Source organism: Pararge aegeria, chromosome 4, assembly GCF_905163445.1.
Source record: "Pararge aegeria chromosome 4, ilParAegt1.1, whole genome shotgun sequence".
In the NCBI taxonomy this organism is placed as follows: Eukaryota; Metazoa; Arthropoda; class Insecta; order Lepidoptera; family Nymphalidae; genus Pararge; species Pararge aegeria.
Window position 1 is genome coordinate 8,220,138 of NC_053183.1, and position 21,874 is coordinate 8,242,011.

Below are 21,874 nucleotides of genomic sequence, written 5' to 3' on the forward strand. Positions count from 1 at the left end.
CCTTGGAAGATTCTATCGCAAGCTAGTCGTCACAGCACTTTGTCCGCATGGGGAAAAAAACTGCGACAGCTAACAGAATGTTTCCTTCTAAGAAAAGTTGGCTTAAAGCTTCTGTAATTTACAAGGCGACGCTCCCGTCAAAAATCATGGTATTTCTCATCGTAAACGTATCGAGATTTTTAAATATTGGATAGAAGCAGGCGTTACTTTGCGGAAATCCATGATATATTATCAAAATTAAGCTTAATTTGCTATACTCCGCGAAAAGCAGGAGAGTCTGTGTGGTGTAATTTATAATTTCTTCAATCCTTATACCCCACACCAAACAGATCTTCGGCAATATACCCTCTACGCACGTTTCGCTCCGAAACCGGAGCATCATCAGGAGATGTTGACTTTACAATGAATAATTGTTAAGTGAAAAATTCGCTTTTTTTTTTTTTGCTTTTTCGGAAGGACACTTGCCGATAACCACCTAAGGGGTTGCTACGGCGTCACCGGGGGAGTGGGGCGAGCGCGAAAGCTCGCCATGAGAAGAGCCCCAGGGCTCGACGACATCGGGGGGAGTATGGGAGACGTCGACCCGAGGGTGCCTCCTGCGAGGACTCGGACCTCGGCTCGGTTCGACGTTAATCTGACTGTTGGTGGACTTTTGGACTAATCATTGTTTAGTCCGAACGCCCCCGTGACCGTGGTAAGGATCCACGTCCGGATGACGTCAGAAATCGGGGCCCTCGTCTTCGCCGGCGAAGACGCTGTGAATGTTGCGTGTGTGTGTGTTGTTGGGACACGTTGTCGGTAGTTATTTTGTCGTCAGGGTCGTCAAGGACATGCTTCGGACGTCGCCGCTTTGGTTCGACGTCGGGGACGGGGGTATAAGTGGACGCCTCGACCACTAGGGGGTTGGGGTGTCGGACTGCATTTTCAAAGTAGGTCTTTGATAATGTTTTCATGTACTGGGCTATGGTGGGAAGATCGAGGTCTCGGTGGAGATCTACGTTGCGCATGTACCACGGACTGTCCGTGGTCATACGCATAAATTTGTTCTGCAGGACTTGAAAGCTCCTGTAGGAGCTGTGAGGGCGATGGGCGAATACGACGCTGGCGTATGTCATAATGGGACGTATGCACGTTTTATACAAGGTTACCTTGTGACGGAGGGATAATTTGCTTTTGCGGCAAATCATCGGATAGAGACGACCCATCACATACGCAGCCTTGTTGCGGGCCTTGCGAATGTGTGCGGTGAAGCTCATTCTATGATCGAACGTTACTCCCAGGTATTTGGCCTTGTCTTGCCAGGGTATGGGACGCCCGTAGAGGGTGACCTCTGCGGGGTTTACCGTGAAGCGGCCTCTCGGTTTGCCCGTGAAGAGCACCGCTGCGCTCTTCTCGGGGTTAACCTCGATCCTCCAGAGGCGGAACCACTTGCCCAGCAGGTGGAGCGCCTTTTGGAGTCGACTTGCAATGTTGCTCTTTTTGGGATCGGTCGCAAAGAGAGCGGTATCGTCGGCGAATTGGGCCAGTTTGACCGTCGCCGGTAGGTCGCGGGGAATGTCGCTCGTGAAGAGCGCGTATAGAAGTGGGGAGAGCGCGGAGCCCTGAGGGACTCCCGCTCGTATGGGTCTAGGGGAAGAGAGCGTACCGTCTAGACGATAGCGAAATGTGCGATCGGTGAGATACGCTCGCAGCAAACGAACGAGACTAGCTGGCACGCCCAGATGGTGCAGCTTGTACAACAAGCCGGCGTGCCAGACCCTGTCGAAGGCCTTGGCAATGTCTAAGAACACGGCCCCAGTGGGGCTCATGTGTCTGTATCGATTGAATCCTGCCAGTATGTGCTCCGTGAGGCGGTGCGCTTGGTGGACGCAAGAGTGCTTGGCTCGAAAGCCGAATTGCTCGTCGTTAAGGAGGTTTTTCTCCTCTACGACTGCCTTCAGTCTGTGTAATATTACCCTCTCATACACCTTTGCTAAGGTGTTGAGGAGGCTTATAGGGCGATAGCTGGAGGGAAGGTCGCGGGGTTTGCCCGACTTGTGAATACCTATGACTGTTGCTTCCTTCCACTGGTTGGGGAAGTAGCAGTTTGCCAAGAATACATTAAAAATTACCACTAGTAGGTTGATAATTTGTCCTGGGAGTAACTTTAGGGTTTTATTGGTAATGCCGTCGGGGCCTGGGGCTTTCTTAGAGTGGAAACCCTTGATAATAGTATGAACTTCATCGCAGGTCGTAGGGGCGAGAGGTTCACCATCGGGAGGGGTCGAGAGGATTGTTGCGAGTTCGCTTTCGACTCGCAAGACGTGGGGCCTATCAATGGATACGGTGCTCGGAGAGCATTGGGATTCGAGGCAGTCAGCCATGCATTCAGCCTTATCGATATCTTCAAAGGCGGGCGGAAGGTCGGGCCGTGCTAACGGGGGGAGGGCGGGAGCGCGGGTCATTTTGAGAGCCTTCGCCAGTTTGTAGAACGCACTACGCGATGGCGAGAGCTCCCCCAAGAACCTGTCCCATTGTCCGTGTCGGAGTGCGGTAATGATAGACACTACCTTCCTCTGGGCTCTCCAGAGTTCTAACCGATTCTGTCGTGTCGGATATTTGTCATGCTCCCTATGGGCCCTATTCTTGTTTGTGATTAGCTCTCGCGCGTCCTCCGTGAGTACCATGCGGTAAAATCCGCACGGCATCTCGCGGGAGCATTCGCTCGTAGCGTCACAAACGTGGTTGGTCAGGTGCAGTGAGGCTGCCTGGGCTTGCTCTAATGTCTCTACGACGTCAGGAATTTTAGAGAGGTGCACAGAGTCCTTCGCTTCGAGTAGCCCGGAGAGCTTCTTGAAGTCGATGACTTTACGGGTCGGGAGGATCGCGGGGCCTACGGGGCCTAGCTGTAGTTTGACAGGTCTGTGATCCGAATATAGCTCGGATAGCACTTCCACAGAGTTCACCTGAAGGGTGATATTCTTGAGGAGCGCTATGTCGAGTATGTCCGGTCGGTCGATCGAACTATCCGACATCGGGAAGCGAGTCGGCGAGTCTGGGGCAACTACGATAAAGTTGAGGTCGGGTCGTCTGACAAGTATGTTAAGTTGTCGTCCGTGCGCGTTAGTGGAGCGGGACCAGTCGGTGTGCTTAGCGTTGAAGTCGCCAGCCAAAATGACAGAGTCACCTAAGGATAGGAGAGCGAGTAAGTCACTCTCTAAAAAGGTTTTGTTCGGTGAGAGATAAACGGATGCTAGTATGATCGACGGATGGCCGGTCATACCCACCTGACATACGGAGGCTTCCATGTTGGTAAGCTGTGGAGGATCGAGAGGAGTGCAGTGAAGAGCCCTTCTGTAATAGATCGCGGTACCACCCAACCGGTTGGTGGTCCGATCATTTCTAATTAAGTTATAATTTCCAACTTTGGGATCGCTTCTACTAGGTTTTAAGAAGGTCTCTTGCACTAGGAAGATATCGATTTGTTGTGCACATATAAATTCACGGATTTGATGCATTTGATCGATAATGCCGTTTGCATTAAAGAAGCTGACTGCCAGGGAGTGTGGTTTTACCCTACCTTTATATGTACTACCCATTAACGGATTGCTTTTTGGATAGTCCCGATGGTTGTTAGGAGGCTAGAGTGCTCACGCATAGCCTGGTTGAGGGAGACCTTTGCCTTTGCAAAGAATACTTTTACCTCGTTCATGTCAACCGCAGACACGAGGTACTGGATGAAGTCCAGGGGGTCCATATCCGGAGATAGGTGCATGGGCGAGGGCGCTGAGGCCGGGTGGGCCGCTGCCGGTGCGGTGGCCTGAGGGGCTACCGGCACCGGTGCGGGGGCGGGGGCGGAGGCGCTAGGCGCTCCGTTAAGGGGCTTGGCCCATGCGCTGGTAGCGGGTACCGGCGCTGGGACGAAGCGTTGGGCGGGCTGTGCTGCGGGTCTCCGAGCCGGCGGCGGACCCCTGCGCCGTGTAAACTGCGGCGCCTTTGGGCATCCGCGATAATTCGCGGGGTGCCCTTGGGTGTAGCAGAGTACACAGCTCGGTGGTTCGTCGACGGTCGGGTCCCGTCGGGAGCAATCGGCGGTGCCGTGGTCGCCCAGGCACTTGACGCACCTAGGGCGGGCGAAACAATTCCTTGCGGAATGGCCGTACAGTTGGCATCGGTGGCACTGGCCGACCTTGCCTCTGTTATGGGGCTTCTCGATAGTGAGTCCTGAAAGGTGGCACACTTTTTCGAGATTGTAAATCTCTTTACCTTCGGGGGAAAGTTCTAATAAAACGAGAACCATCTCGTAGACATATTTCGTCCTGGTATTGTACATCCTATGTACCTCCAGGACAGGTAGATTTTGCGACAAAAGGTCGGCTTTTATTACCTCGGAGCTAATCTCCTTCGGTAATCCTTTAATGACGACGCGGAGAATGCGTTCGTCTCTTAGGGCGTAGGTATGAAAACCTATATTATGCTCTCTGAGCATTGAAGTTAGCCGACGGTGGTCGTCGGAGGATAGGCACTGTACTCTAATGCCTATAGCGGTGGATCGGGCACCGGTGAAGCCGATGCCGTTCGCTTCAAGAAGCGGGATGATTTTCATCCATGCGAGCTTGTCGCGGATGAAGAGAGGTGGGATTCTATCCCTGGGTTGGGGTTGCTCCTCCATAGGGGAGTCTTCGGGCTCGTCTTCGTCCGCAGGGGAAGCCTGGGACGCTGCGCGAGGCGCTGCGCGGGGCGCTTGGGACTGGGTCTTAATCGGGCGGTCCGTTACCACTTTCTTTGGCGGGTTCGCCTTGGATTTGGAAGCCTTAAGCTTCCGCTTTTTAGCACCGACGACGGTGAAGCCGTCGTCGGTCTCGGATGATGCCGGGGAGGTAGATTCTTCGATCGCTATCGCAGGGATAGCGACCGGGTCTTCAGTTATCGGCTCTGCGGGAGCCGGGGATTGCGGGCTGTCCGTGAACACTCTAGGCCTAACAGTCCTAAAGCGGTTTAGGTAACCCGCGTTATTCTCCTGGAGGTCCTTTAAGAGGGCCTCCAGATTAAGGTCGGAGTCGGCGAGGGCCATGGCGGCCCCCGGGGTAGCGGTTGACCTCCCTGCCATGCAGGGAGGTGTGTGCCTAAAAAAAGGGTGTGGCCCTATGGGGCCTCGCCTTTAGGTGACGAGGGTGTTAAACTACGCTAATAATAACACGTGTACTTACAGGAATCCTAGACCCTAGAACTACACTGCACTACCACAACGCAGAAACGGACACTGATTTCCACTGACACTTTCACCTCGAGCAATCGGTTGCGAGACAGACATCCGTACGGGACGGATGCGCGAGTCGGAATGAACGGATGCGCGAGTCGGAATGATGCGCGAGTCGGAATCTGAAAAATTCGCCAAATGTGTCGCCTTTTATACCTTTCTGACCCCCACCTAATCTATCTAAGCCCCTCCCACCTCATTAGTGCCTCTGAATATGTTCAATAGAGGTGAATATATATCGAGATTTTTATCTTTAAGTTCAGACACAAAATAAGTTAAAGAGACATTGTTCGCCAGTTTTCAATTTCGGAAATGACGTTATAATGAAATGTATGAACTATGGAGGAATGGCATCCAAACGGCTGGAGATTTCATTTTGAAATCACTAGTCACCATAAAAAAAAACACGAAAGAGATTTAGAAAAAAGATCCAGCAAAGTTTCAGCTCATATCAGCCGTGTCCATTTACATTATTTCATTATGGGTGAACGAAAAAACAAATATTCAAAATTGAAAGTTGAAAAAACTTCATGTAAGTTGTGTGTAAGTTCTCTTTTGAAAGTTCATTTTCTTTTTGAAATGTAGACTCGACTAAGAAGAAACCGGTAAGAAAATCACCAGTCTTGTAAATGAATAAATATATTCTTTATTGCAATTATTATATGTGAACCATAAAATAATTATTTCCTTTAATTTTTTAGTACTATACGTGACCAAATTAAGATCACTTAATTAAAATACTCATTGAAAGTGAATTCAACGAGATCAACCAAGGCATCATACATGTATTTCAGCATCTTTAAAAAAATTGCTTACTTAGCCCAACTTCGCTCAGAAGGCGTTGTATCACCTCCCTCCCTATTATGTATACCATCGTAAAACTTGACGAGATGTACTCTGAGAGACTATGTATTAAAAAAACTTTAAATTATTATTTTCACTGTTTTAACAGGTGCGATAGATTACAGCATTAGCATTTAATATAGCTTTTCATCGACGATTTAACCGAGATCCAGACTCTAGAATCTCCAAAGTCTACTACATTTTCAACCGATTTATTCTATTTCTGCGCAAGAGTAGATTGATTATGCTCTAGATCTTTTTCGTTAACTACTAACGTGGCTAAACATCGAAAAATGAACTTTTTGTGTTTAGGCTCAAATGCCTAACGTTTTAGAAAAAGCATAAGAGTCGGGAGATGGAGAAAGAAAAAGAAGAGCGCGCACATCACGCAATATAAGAGCAAAAAGAAAATAGAAGGATTCAATGAGGCGGCCACAAAAGAGAGCTGTATTGACGTGGCGAGGCCGATGCCTCCATTTTGAGGTGAAGAATACTTTTTTTCTACGTCTAATGCGCTTTTTGTAGGTCTTGCGGCAGTGTGCCCACAATTTTACTTTAAAACATTTTTCTAAAAAGATGATTCATAATTTACATGAACAATTCATGTAAATTGAATCACGTGTCGGAGCAAAACGTGTCTGGAGAGAGTTGAAGATCTGTGGAATATAAAATTGAAGAAATTTTAAATTACACCGTACAGATTCTCCTGCTTTTCGCGGCATACGGCAAATTAATACATATTAATGTTCATCGTACAAGAGAAGGGTTTGAGGACGGTTTATTCTAGCGAGGCAGTATATGATTCATCTATGTCGTATCGCACTTGAACGCTAAATCGTTTCTTTGTCTTAACAGCAGCCAAAACCTCCAAAACAGGCTTGAACAGAATTCAGAAATCTTTCAATTTGAGTATCCGCGCATAGGATTTTCAAATGTTTAATTCTGAAAAATTATGACAAGCTATTTTTACTATTCTTATTTGTTTATTTGTTTCACAGTGATGATAGAATTGTTTAAACTTTAAATGAAAAACAAATACCGTTTATCTATTTATTATATTATTAATGTTAAAAGTTCTAACCGTGTAAATTACTCAACAAACTGTTCACCAGCTCTTAGATAATAACAAATTTTAGCCCGTACATGATTCATGGGTCAAAGGTTAAATATATTAAAGGCAGGGCAACATCTGTAAGTTGGAACATAAAGCTCTGTGCTCGTGAATAATTTGGAACTATGAATTGTTTAACCGCATTGTGGCACTTCTGCGATCTTTACACTTACATAGCTTGAAGCGAAGCTTTGCAGTTAAACATTTAATATTATATTTGTATTTGATATTATGCACACGGTTACCTTTGATTTCTGTGATAATTCATATCCTTTGATATTAATACTTTTTATGATTTTTAGTTCATCGTACCTAGCAAAGGAAAAAAAATAATACTTATAGAATGATATGTTTGCCTGTCTTTAAAATCTTAACATGACTATCAGGAACAGTTATAAAAATGGAATATTTAAATAGTTAATACACTGTAGTTTAACCTAATGATATGTAGTTTAACCTGATGATGGTAAATATTGTGTTTTATATATATAATTTACCAACACCTTATCCATACTTATAATAAATCTGAAGCGGATTTTTTTTGGAGGACACTTTTTAACCGATACTGTACACAAAACTGTTGTTTTTTTCATTCGTGGCTGTCTGTCTGTCTGAATCTGGGCCGCACATCAACTAAAACTACGGCATATTTTCAATAGTTCATACGAGGGAGAACATAGATACTTCCTATCCCAAATTTCAGCTATGTTTTTTTGGGAGAGGGGATAAAAGTGTTTGACAATTTTACACCATAAGCCAAATGTTAACCGATTTAAATAACTCTCTCTCTCTACTAGATAGGATATACTATAAGTTTAGTTTTGCCCAAATTTTTTGTAGATCTGATAATTGTGATTGGAAATAAAGGACAGAACTCCTCAGCGGATAGCAGCAAACCTCAAACTTAACGATTCACATTAATGAGAATTTCAGTGCCAGGACTAAATAAAAAAATGTTAGAAATACTTGGAAGAATAATGTTTATAACCTTGGAACTAGAATGTTTATAACCTTTAGTATTAAAACTGATTGATATCAAATTATCTTTTAAATGTTCAAAGATGGGCACCCATCCATTTACTGGCTTGGGTAAACGTTGCTTACCCTGAGCTATCGACTAATATGTAGTGCTGCTGTAATGGCGCCCAATATTTGCAGTAACTTGTTATAGGAAATTAAAATTATTTTAAATACGTCAAAAAGGGAATAGCTTCGCGGGCCGGTCATTCGCGATTGTCAATGTTTTCGTGATTGAAGGTTTTAAATAGTAAGTGATTAAAGATCCAAGAGCAAGAACAAGTGAACCTATTATTTACTTACACATTAGCAGTTTGTGTTTAAATATGTTGAAATACTATCTGTACTTTTGAAAAACCTATACGTCTAGTATTTGATTTATTGAGCTAGGTGTTGTCTATGTAGCAGTACGTTAACACGGGCGACGCCGCAGGGCACATCGTTTATTCTTATAATTACCTAACATTTTAACTACTACTATATCTTCACAGTTATAAACTACTAACTTACCAATAAAAAACCAGACGTGCGATTTTCCATATAGTTTGTGTTTATAGACTTCGCAGAGGACTCTTCTTGCTGCTACTACGTAGAAGAGGCCGACGATGACCCTTGCGTCTTGTCTTCGAAGATTCCGCACCGCATCATTTGGATCGGACAAAAATGATTGCCGAGTTACTATTTCTATTCCTACCTTCTTGCAGTGTGCTTCTAGGTCTTCGACGGTCTGAAATGAGAATAAGTTTTAGAAAATCAAATATTTTCGTAAGGGGAAAGTGTTACATGCATTAAAGAAATTCCAGTTTTTTTTTCATCAGATTTAGATTATCGAATAAACACATTTATGCACAAGGGCAAAAAAAGTAGTTTTACTTCACTTAAACCTGGCAATAAACAATTACTGTAAAGTTATCTGCTTAGACTCTCACATGTCTCACCGTAAATACCTAGCAGGTCATTTGCAATGAACGCGATAGAAATGACACGAAGCAATAGTACTTGAGTAGAGGCAATAGTACTAAAACCAGCGAACTAATTATATTGAGGTTCATTGCACACTTGTAAAAGCGTATGAAGGGATTTGAATTCACGACAAGTAGATATTTAATTTTTAGTAATTAATATGTTACCAGTTTATGTGACGTTTTTTCCTTTTACGCCATTGGGTGCTTGGAAGAAATCGCTATGTAGCGATAAGGCCACCAAATTGTACTCTCTTGATTGTATTTATATCTTTGTAACTACTTTTTGTTTCTTTGGTGTACAATAAAAGTGTATTCATTCATTCATTCATTCAGTTTCATCAAGATTTACATATTTTGTTGAACCGAATAAGTATAGCTAAAAACAAACTAATAAAAAAAAGAAACACTGTTGCATTTATAATATTACAATGAGTATTGCACAAGGGCATAATAAATAATATTTTAGTCCGCTTACTTCCAACATAAGGGAAAACTTAAGAGCATAGTGAACATGAATCTTGGCAATTAAAAGACTGGCAACCAAGCACATGTTTAACCTGCAAGGTTACACGCTACAATGGAGTACGGAAGGGAAAGGTGGTAACTGTAGGATATAATCCTAATCCTAAACTTGTATTATTTAATTTAAATAATTAAATAATACAACTTTAGCTTTGTCTTTCACCCTACCAACGGTGTATCTAAGCTTATACGTACAAGCATTTGGGCATTGACACGATAGAAATGACACGTCTAAACATCACTTGAGCAGAAACTCGGCAGCCAGCGCTCTAATTACATTGAGGCTACCGCCAGAGACTCGAGCTCAATTCATCTTGAACGAGTATGCGGTACCCGTACCTTATGAAATGTTTCACTGCATACTCGTATAAGCGTATGAAAAGATTTACATTCATGACAGGCAGGGGTAGAAATTAATTATTTTTTATAAAGGTTTATTTGAAACGCGCGTTATATGGCTGGAACCTTGAGAGATACGGATAGGAAGATTTGATTAAAGATATACATTGCAAACATTTTAATAAAATTATTGAGATATGAGAGCTTTTACTGAGAATTTGTAGGATAATAAAAATGTTCTTTTTCCTCACCTTTGCAAAAATAATTTGTCCACACAATTTCAGAAAATATTGCCTTAAAAATTTGCAGGTATCAAACCTGCAAATTTTTAAGGCAAACTTATTTTTGAACCTATTGAATATAAATTTAATAGAAATTTTAGTTTTTTTTTTCACAAATTGTAAATGCAGCTCTTTAAAGCATTATTATCATGTTCAGTTTCATGGACTTCCGTGTATGGACATGCGATGTCCCAAACAAATGCAAATTTATTTTGATCAATCATCAATTCATATTTGAATATGATACAAGATTTGCAAACAAGGTAACGTATAAAGTATTGTAGGTGACATAAGCGGAAAATAACAGCACACTAATTACATTGACGCCAGCGTAAACCTTGAACTCAATTAGACTCAATCGAGTACTCTGTGTGCGTTCAGCCAACCCCGTTAAAAGTCGCCTTTCTGGCACTCACCGTAGAAAGGATTTTAGCTTGTGTCAGTAGGTAAGCCAAGTAGATAAGAGTTTAATGGATTGTAAGAGAACTTTATAAATATCATTTATCACGGTTTTAGTAATAAAGTTTTATGTGTACCTATTTTAATATTTAATGCTGACTGCAGCCATTAACGTAAGCACGCAAATATAATATTATCTTGTGGAAATTCGTGGCCAGACAGACGCTTATCAAACGAAAACCAATTTTATTTTTGATAAATCATTGAATTCTATTATGGTACAAGTTTTGAAAAAAAAAATATTTTAGGAAAAAATACTTGAACGAAATATAGCAGCTTACTAATTAAATTGAAACCAGCGTAAAGCTTGGAGTCAATAATTAAACTCTAGCGAGTGCAATGTGTGTGCTCAACTAATCTCGTGAAAAGTTTTTCTTCAAGCACTCAGCGTAAAAAGGATTTTAGCCCGTGTCAGTACTCAGTGGGTAAGGAAAGTAAGAGTTTAATTTTTTTTTTTTTACTATCAGCATTTCAAAGAACAATTTAAACTAGGTTATGGAGTATGAAGACAAAATATTTAGCTACTTGTAAGTAAACACCGCATGCAAGAGATTGCAAGAGAACTTCGTAAGTATAATTTATCACGGTTTTTGTAACTTTTGATGCGTATTTTATTGATATTATCATGCTTAATTGACTAACGTAGTCGGAAAGGCGACTTTTGTAAAAAAAAGCGTTTAAAGCTCATATATAAATTTGATATATTATGAAAATTAAGCTTAATTTGTCAACATCTCCTGAGGATGCCCCGCCCCGGTTTCGGAGCGAAACGTGCGTAGAGGGTACGTAGCCGAGGATCTGTTTGGTGTTGAGTATAAGGATTGGAGAAATTATAAATGCTTTTCGCGGACTATAGCAAATTAAGATTAATTTTCATAATATATTTAGATTTCCGCAAAGTAACGTCTGCTTCTTTCCAATATATAAATTTGAATATACTTAAAAAACATTAAGTATGAAATATTTTAAGTAAAATGAATTATGTGAAAAGTAACAACGTGTTATTAGCAATAATGCTAGCGAAACTGCCAAGACTCAATTCAACTTAATTGAGAACTAAATCTGAACATAGTTTTCCTGGAGGCAAAGAGATTTTGAACTGTGTTAGTGTGGAAAGTACAGATTTTTTTGAACACTTTATTGCACACTAGAAAAAAATGGTTTACAAAAGGCGGAGTTATTGCTACAACATTTTCATACATTCAAACATTCAAGCATTAGCTACATAACTGTTAACTATCATGAATAGTTTTCTTAGCGCACGTTTTGCTACTTTATTTTACTTTATTGCAATTTTCTTAGGGATCTCTAATTTCTTTCAAAAAAATAAAAGACTAGGTTTTTCCTTGATAGTTGAGCTTTTGATGGGTAAAACAAACAAAACAGAAAATCTTCCCTTTTTATACTATTATTTTTATTATTATACATTGAATCACGGTTGTTATAAGCGATTCTTGATGCTTATTAAAGCTTTCATTGCCACTTATGCAAAATATGGCAGTACCCTCATTAAATTAAGGCCAGCGTAAAGCTCGGACTCAAACTTCACCGAGTACCGGGTGTATGCTCTACTAATCCTGTACACAGTTTCCTGCACGCACTCAACATTGAAAAGATAACAACTCATGTGTCTGTGTAGAAAGTAAGAGTGTTATAATAATATATTAAAAGAAAATTTTAAAAATTTAATTTTTCACGGGTTTTACAAATTTCCCTTACAATGAACATTGAGCTTAATTTGCTATACTTTGCTAAAAGGAGAATCTGTGCGGTGTTGTTTATTATTTCTTCAATCTTTAGACTCCACACCAAAAAGATATTCTGCAATGCTCTGTATGCTTCGCTGGATCATTTCGCTGGAACACCAAAGGAGCCACACGAGACTTTCACTTTACAATGAATACTTGCTAAATAATAAATGATAATTGACTTACATGAAGAAATTAAAAAGTATACCGTACAGATGCTCCAGCTTTCACGGAAAATAGAAAATTAGGCTTTTTGTTTCGTTGTATATCATGGAATTCCGCAAAATTAAGCCAGCTTCTATCCAATATTAAGGTGACTTTTGATGCGTATTAAAGTTATTATTGCCACTTAGCGAAATATAGCAGCATCCTAATCGAATTGAGGCCAGCGTTAAAAGCTTGGACTTAGTTCTACTTGAGCGAGTACTTTACCAACCCTGTATAAGGTCAGGCAATAAACGTGTGAGAGACTTTAACTCGTGTCAGTGAGATCGGTTTTAGTTTTCGGTTCGGTTTTGTAGAGAATTTATCCTGTGTCAGTAATCAGTGTGGTAAGTAAGAGTTTCATATATTGTAAGAAAATTTATAAATATAACTAGCTGTTGCCCGCGACTTCGTCTGCGATAGTTTTTTGCAAATCTCGCGGGAACCGGGGAATTTTCCAGGGGCTTTTCTTAGAAAACTATTGATCATACATAGTTTTTATATATTATCAGCAGCTTTAAGTTACATTATTACAATTTTCTAAGGGACCTTTTTTATTTAAAAATGTTTTAGCCTATTTTTTTTTTTAAGTTGATAACATAGATCCATTAGTTGCTGGGCATGTAAGGTACAAACAAAAACGTCTTTTTTAATAGAAGTATAGATTGAATCGCGGTTTTTATACGTCATTCTCGATGCGTATTAAAGGTAAAAGCGATGCGAAAAACTGCTGTGACCTAATTAAATAGAGCTTAGTGCAAAAACTCAGACTCGATTCAACTTGAGCGCTTACCATGTATGTGCTCTTCCAATCCTGTAAAAGAGTACCTGCAAGCACTCAACGATAAAGAGATTTTAACCCGTGCCAGTGTGGAAAGTAAGTTTTATAAATAGCAAGAGAACTTTATAAATAGAATTTATCATGGTTTTTGCTATTAAAGATTTGCCATTTTTGAAATTCAAGGCAAAATTACGTGACTGGTTGGTTGATAAATGCAATTACTCGGTAAGAGAGTTCTTGGATAATAAAATACAATTTATTTAGGTACTAATTTAATTTAAATGTTATTTTTTAATTGACATTCCATGATTATAAATTTATTATTCCATACAGTAAAATTAATGACATTTTTGTTATATTCAGCCGACATATTTTGATTATTTTGATTTTGTTTATTTTGATGTTTTTAAGTTATTATATAAATGAATTTGTTTAAATTAAGATGGCATGTCATATATTATGACTAAACATGTATACCTACAATGTTTTATGCACATAAAATAATTTGAATTTGAATTTTGATTGTAGACTCACTGGAAAAATATCTTCCTAAAGATATTGAAGAAGAATATTTTTACATAAAATATCCATTTAGTGACTGCTTTTTAGGAAGGTTAGTCTAATATTAACTAAGATTTTCAAAACAATTAGTAAAAATAATCACTTTCGTCGGGTGTTCTGTGACACAAAATATTTTTTTTTTACTAAGTTGCACTAAAACAAAATTAAGTGTCTCTAATCTTTAAAAGCCGTGATAGCCTGTTGAATAACGTTTGGGCTTTCCTTGGGTGTGGATCTCCGGCACGCACATCTAGCTTTTTGGAGTTATGTGCGTTTTTAATTTAAGCAATTAAATATCATTGAAGGAAAGTTCGTGAGCCGGTTTGCATGGCTGAGAAATCTCCTTTTCAAGGGCTTGTGAACCACTACACTTGGACAGCGTCTACGGCCTAAACCCTTCTCATATTGAGAGTTGAACCGTGGTAGGTAAAGGGTTGATGATGATGATGATGATGATTATATATTTTAATAACAGTGAACTCTCTTGAACAATTCACGTTTTTAAATTCTGTATAGAATATAGGCTTCTATTTGCTATACTAAAACCATGACAATCTACATTTGCACGTTGCAATCTATAATTTCTTCAATTTTTATTTTCTTTACAATGCACAATTTATAAGTAGCGATTGTGCCTTTCCAGCGTCGTGGAGTACGGCCTTAACCCTTTATCATTGTGGGAGGAGACCCGTATTCTGTGCCTCGTTGGTTTTGTGGTTTGCATGTTTAACTTCAAAGTCTTTATGTTCCCGGTTCAAATTAAGATTCGGGCTAAAAAATTAATAAATAAGATATACTACAACAATACACACATCGCCATCTCGCCCCAAATTAAGCGTAGCTTGTATTATGAGTACTAAGACAGCTGATGAATATTTTTATTTAATATAACAACACAAATACTTATACAGATAAACCAAGACATTACAAAACATTCATATTCATCACACAAACATTTTTCAGTTGTGGAAATCGAACCCACGGCTTTGGACGCAGAAAGTAGAGTCGCTACACATTGTGCCAACCGGTTGTCTCAAAAAAATTTATAGGTACCTATTGGGTTTAGCGCTTAAATAATTTGAGACCAGCTTGGAGCTAGGATATTGGCGGTGACAGCCCTGGGGTCTCTGACGTCACGTTAAGACTCCAAGTCCGGGTAAACGTCCGGGGAACTATTACCACTATTTTTGCAGCTAAGCGGTATTTTAGTGTTGCAATACTGTGTTCCGGAAGGGTTTAACTATAGGCACATGAGGCTTAGTACCTACGCCTCAAGTTGATGGACATTGGGCGGTACGTTGCAGGACGTTTTCCTTGTATGCCCTGCGAAGAGTTGCTCTGTTTACAGGAGTGCCACATGCTTGATCTGTTATTTATAACTATTAAAAAAAAGAAAAATAAAGTCGGTCCCGGTTATAACTAACTTTCACAAAAAAAGTATTTTCATTGAATCCGACTGCATCACAACTAAAGAATAAACGGCAAAACGTAGTAGCAAATTATAGAGAGTAGTTTTATAAAGTAGGAGTCTGATCAAAGAAAAAATGGCAAAACATAGAATGACAAAGCGGAGCTAATAAAAAAAAATGCTACAAAGAAACGCATAGTCCAGTGAAACCTACAAACTACGGTCTACGGTCCTCATTTTCGCTGGGGTCAAAAAGTAATGAAATATTTACAATTCGTGTGACTTTGCATTAACAATTTAGGCGCTGACTTTATTTAACAGAATTAGGTCACCACTTATGCATATAACTGTGGTGGCTTATAAGTTTGAAGCGAGCATGGCGCATCAAATTTTTGTATTTGCACACCTCGTTAACTTTTCGTGAGTATCGATATTAAAATATCAGGAAAACTGGATTTGTCCATCGCTGTGAGCATGTAAAGTCATAAGTCTTTTAGAGCAGCTTGGACGGATACGCTCTTACTCCTTCTTTCTTATCAGAGACCTAGTACCTACTGTATTTATTTACATCACATTTTCCTCATTTATTCACGGACTGAAAATCAATGGAATTATCTTTATAATCATCATTATTTTAACATTATTCACGCCCACTGTTCGACATAGGTAATTTATTTGTAGGCAGTTCTAATTTCCAGGATCTAGTAAATGGAAATAGAAAACGATATACAAATACGTTTCAAAAACAATAACATACAGGTTCTTTAGCTCAAACATAACCTTACTCTGTTCCATTTATACGTCTGAATGTCAAAAGTACAAGTAGAAAGACTTCGTACAAAAGTAAACACAAAAACTTATCCAGTAACTAACTTTGTTTTTGCTAAATTAACGCGCGGTAAGGTTTCTACCAGAATTTATTTGAACAAAAACACAGATTACTTTTCTTTATTACTACACGGAAAATTGAAAGGTAGATAAATACAGAAGGTCGCAGGTTGTCTAAAGGTGGATTCTTGAGGGATTTACCATCCTGCACCAATTTAATATTACAACCCTAAACTGTAATTTTTTTTTTATTCCACTACAAGTTAACCCTGCAGATGGTAGTGGACTAACCTGTTAGGGAGTATGATAGTCATACCCCTAATCGGTTTTTACGCAACGTCGCATCGGAACACTAAATCGCTTGGCGGTACATCTTCGCCGGTAGGCTGGTAACTAGCCACGGCCAAAGCTTCCAACCAGACCAGGCCAGAGAAATTAAGAAAATATAAATTCCGAAATTGCGCCGGCCGGGATTTGTTCCCGGGAACTCCTTCCTAAATTCACAGCCCTCACTGTTGCGCCAGGAATGTTGTCGAAGACATGATATTATGAATATATACTTTAAGAAGAATATGTAGAATTTTCGTAGGTACGCATTAAATAGTTTCTGAAAATTCGGTATTTATTACCTAATCGTCTAATTACAAAAGAGCGAAAACGCCGATTGCATTGCATTGGTTGTGCAATGATGGCGCAAGTCACTAAACTAGGCAAGAAATTAAACTAGGCATTGATGCTTCGAAAGTGCCTCGAAGATAATGTTAAACATTCACCGGTTCTGGTAAATAAATAACACCTGTAAATAATACTACCCTAGTTTTATTCACGTTGGCAATCCCGCACTAAGGGGGTGACATTAAAGGAGTCGCAGGGAGCCAATAAATGCAATCGGCACAATGAAATCCAAACTCATTTATATCGTCCAGTAGTGGACGTGCATAGGTAGATATGATGATGATTGTATCCATTTAATTGGAGCATATTGGTAAGATGGGTGAGAGTTGGGTCCTCCACGATTACTTCATTAATAATGACACTCGTGATGGTACCGTTATGAAGTTAAAGGTTAACTTACCGATATGAAGACTTCTTCGGCTTGTTGTAATATCGCAATGCGTGACCATCCGAATTTCTGCATAAGCTTTATCCGCGTAGGATTGTGCACTGTTGCAGATGGATGGGTGCGGAAGAGCGTGGGGAATCTCGCTCGGTCTGACAGTGCCGGTGAAGATGCACCGTAACATAACTGCAAAGAAGTAACGCATTTTAATTATGTCTAGGCTCTCTCTGGATAGCAAAAATAATATCTTCTTCTAGCCATGAATTTCCAGTAGGATGTTCAGGTATAGTTCTCAAAAGTCATAAATTTTCAATAGGTACCAGGACTTAATAAAGTGTCGGCCAGCCCCCTGTATCGGAGAGCACGTCATGCCGAGAGCTTGTTACTAAAGTGATAATGGTCGTACTCAGCAGTGCGACAAGGTCTACCGAGGAAACAGCAATTTTCATGCTTAGGGTAAACAGTTGATCAAGAAACTTATTTGGTTTTAAATAGAAACTGCATTAAACAAATTAATTTGGTTTGTATAGAATGGCGAAACTTATGTCGTCTATCTATTCACTTTTTAGAATTCCAGCGGAGCGATATTCATCTTTTTTATTTTGTCACGTATCTGCAGACATAGCTCTATCCGTGTCTCCGAGTAAGCCTTCTTATCAGGCCCATAATTAGACTCGATTACGTTTGGGATTCATACTATGTTTCAGATAATTTAATAGTATTCTACTATTCTTATCAAATAGCCTGTAGCTTATAGACAGTGGATACTTACAACCATGAGATTCCACATTTTCGCTGCCTCAGCAACAGTGGTGCACACGGTGGAACAACCAGCCAGTAGCAGCAACTTCTGCGGCGGGTTGTACAACAAGTTGTACATGACACTCGCACCAAGCCCAGGTTCGCACTGTACAAAATATTTATCATTTTATTTCACTGAGTTAATAATAAGACAAATTTAAAAATTAAAAGTGGTAGCAGATCAAAAATACTGGTTAAACTAAAATATACGAATTTGGAATGTCTCCATTAGCATTGTCATCAAATCAACCGATTGACGTCCACTGCTGGACATAGGTCTTTTGTAGGGCGTTCCAAACTCGACGATTCTGGGCCACTTGTATCCAGCGGCTCCCCGCGACTCGCTTGATGTGGTCTGTCTGTCTGTCTGGTTGGGGTTCGACCAATGCTGCGTTTACCGGTGTGGGTTTGCCACTCCAACACCTTGGAACCCTAACGTCCATCGGTTCTTCGTGCTACGTGCCCCGCCCATTGCCACTTCAGCTACGCGACTCGCCGAGCTATGTCGGTAACTTTAGTTTCTCTACGGATCTCCTCATTTCTAATTTGGACACGTAGATATAGGTAGACCAAACGGCATATATTCAATGAATGTCTCCAATGCTTATTAAATACCTGATATAATAATTTTTATAATAAGTTTGTAATCTCAAAGTCATTAATTTCAATAAACCTCTCCATTTGGGCACCATAACGTAATGCTCTTCCAGTCAAACCCCTTTTTAGCTAACATTCTACTGTCCCAGCTGTTCCCTAGCTATTATCTAAATGAAAGACGTAATTGATTGGGCTTATTACTCGAGTAGGCGACAAAATGGTGAACATTATGTTGATTAAAACTGTAATTTGTACTCGAAGGTAAATAAATAGACGCCTCGGTGAAAGTAATTGCAACACCTGAGTCTATCGATGAATAAAACAATTAAAGTACTAAACTACATACTTGACAGTTTTAAATGGAACTGCAATGTGAAATTTATTTGCTTCATTAGAAAATATTACATTGTTCCTTTGGTAAGTAAACTGGGTGTGCCAGTAATCTCGTAAATTTGGTAAAATTTTAACAATATCTGAATAAATATAATTTAGGACGAAAGTAAATGATATTTTACTTTTATCCTAGAAGTGTAAGTATATTATCATTGCTGATGAGTGATATTTCTAAATAGAACTTGAATCTAAAATGGATATAATTTATGAGAAAATATTTCAATGCTTTTTTTAGTATAAAAGCAGGGTTAAAAGTAATCTCGTAGCTTCTGCATTTTTTGAATCTACATAAAGAAACATAAAAAAAATCATCAATTACCTTACTATCGTTGCTATGTAGAAGTAGCTTAAAGCCAGATAAAAGATCCGATCTCGCGTTGACATCGGCGAGAGCCAACTCAGCGGCAGGCTTGCACGCCTGCCCCCCTTGCCAGCCTCCCTCGCCCTCCATCGGAAAAATACCACCAATATGCAGGTCATTATCACGCTTCCCATCACTGTATTTACACAACCCACTCAACATAAGCAGCAGGCACGCACCTCTGCTGCACTTCCGCACACGCACACACACTCTACACTTGGCAACAACGAATAATTGCACTACAGTATTCACTAACAACGATTTAATTATCAATACACTAGTTCGAAATTTGAATAGATACACTTTTAATTTCACTAGAGGACGCTTTGGAAAATTTAAGTTCGCGCGCACCCGCGGCATCGAAGTGTAGCGCAGATGTGAGATAACACACATAAATTGTAGATATAGCCTAATAAGCGTTATGTTTTTCATAAAACGTGGTGTCGAGGGCGGGTTTCGAGGCGCATGGTGCCGGGCGGGCCCCGCCTGCGGCTCGCGACCCCCGGCGCCCTGCAGGGTCATCGCACGCGGCGGGGACATGTTGTCATTGTCCAGCTTTCTCATTTTCCATCCTTTGTCCTGTAACAAAAACGTCAAAAGCTCAAAGATAAGTACACCATGTATCCATAAATACGCAGGTGATTTAGTGCTGAAATAGGAGCTTACACCATTTATAGCTTATAGTAGGTACGAGTATTAATGTTATTAATGCAAAAGTATATCGGCATCTTTACTTGTTTGTATCATTGGTGGAGAGGTTAGAATATTTAAAAATTGTTTAGGAAACCCGGGTGGGGCTAAAAATTGTTTGTTGTATTGCTTTTTTTTAGTTAAAAGAATTTCAGTACCAGCCTTGAGTTAGTAAATTGGCGTAGTCAACCCCCTCGGAGAACAGGTAGCTGTCGGTCCCAGTTATCATAACTTACTTGCGACAATAGTTAGGCCAAGAAACCCGCGTTGGTGCGGTGTGGTAGGTTTCCTCTGCTACAGAGGAGGCCTGTGTTGCAGACGATTGTAATGACGATGATTTTTCTTATGCTCGGAGCAACCGCTGCATTGTTCTTCATGAAATTATGCAATTATTCTGTATGTGGCTTGCATCCTAAAGCTTTGTTTTTTTATTTTTATTTAGTTCGCAAAACTAACAGTCAACTGCTTACTCTAATATAATCTATAGGACTATTTGGCATGTGTATACAATTGTGCCTTCTCGATGCGAACATAGCATGCAAAGCCGTTGGGTACATAAGGCTGCTGCAAACAGCTAAAAAAACAAATTTAGAATAATATAAAAAAAAAATATAAATTACTAAGAAAAGAAAAACAAAAAAAAACAAAATATTGTGGAAATAAAATTACTTAAGCAATAACTTTTTTCTTAACTTAAGCTTTACACTAGGTATGTTTTACACTAGGTATATCTATACTATCACGAAAGCAATTTGCAAGAAATTGCATTCGATACATAGGACTATGTTGGCCAAGATTAGTTCTGGTTTTTGGGCTAGCAAAAATTCTTACGGTTTTGGAGGCGGCTACTTTTACGTGGAACTACGAATTTTAAACGCTCAAGCAACTCAGGCGCATCAATTAGGCCTTTCATTAATTTTGCTAATAATTACAACTGTAATCTTTCTACGCTCCTACAGTGAAAACATTTTATAGCACTCAAGTCGCGAGTCGTATGTGTATAATTTCTTACAATTTAATCCATGTATGAAAAGTGATACAAGAATCTACTTTCGATGCGTTACATTTTATCTGAATGCACTTGATACCCTGGGCTCCATACCTTGCTACAATATTCAAGAATACTGCGAACAACACTGTTGAAGACAATAATTGATAAACTGGGGTCTCTGAATATTTTAATTTGTCTGAAAACTAGTCCTGATATCTTAGATGCCTTTGAGGTTATGTGTTCTACGTGTTCGCGAAAACTTAGTGCAGAATCTATTATAATACCTAGATCCTTTATGAACTTGACTTCTTTAAGAAACTTGTGACTTTTGAAGGGAAATGCTACCGGGAAAAGTTCCAGTGAGATTTTAGAAATTGCCGGAGTTACATATATCAAAAGTGTCTAAAGATAGCTTATTTAGTTAAGGTAATTATTTTAAAATATTTTAATTTGTTTTGAACATAGGGTGTCCTTATTTATTATTAACTATATATATATATGTATATATATTTATATTTCTATGTCCAGTAACTACAAATTTGCCCATAAAAATTTAAAACGGAATCATTTACACAAGTATTAAAAACAGTTTGATAAAGACACATTTAATTGCTAGGGGACTCGTTCATTTCCTTGTTGATTTTCCTCCGTTCTATTATTCTAGTCCGGAGACTC

General features: G+C 39.7%; 1 protein-coding gene across 1 annotated transcript in view; it reads right to left on the reverse strand.

Moving 5' to 3' along the window:
- LOC120637882 (gamma-aminobutyric acid type B receptor subunit 1) overlaps positions 1 to 20,082 on the reverse strand; it is a 63,032-nt gene extending 42,950 nt beyond the window's left edge. Inside the window, exons 1-4 of the mRNA XM_039909929.1 lie at positions 19,477 to 20,082; positions 18,139 to 18,273; positions 17,382 to 17,552; positions 8,721 to 8,937 (exon numbers count right to left, since the gene is read on the reverse strand). Coding sequence (XP_039765863.1) covers positions 8,721 to 8,937; positions 17,382 to 17,552; positions 18,139 to 18,273; positions 19,477 to 20,082 — 1,129 coding nt within the window. The remainder of the gene's footprint in view (positions 1 to 8,720; positions 8,938 to 17,381; positions 17,553 to 18,138; positions 18,274 to 19,476) is intronic.
- Between the last annotated feature and the right edge of the window lie 1,792 nt (positions 20,083 to 21,874).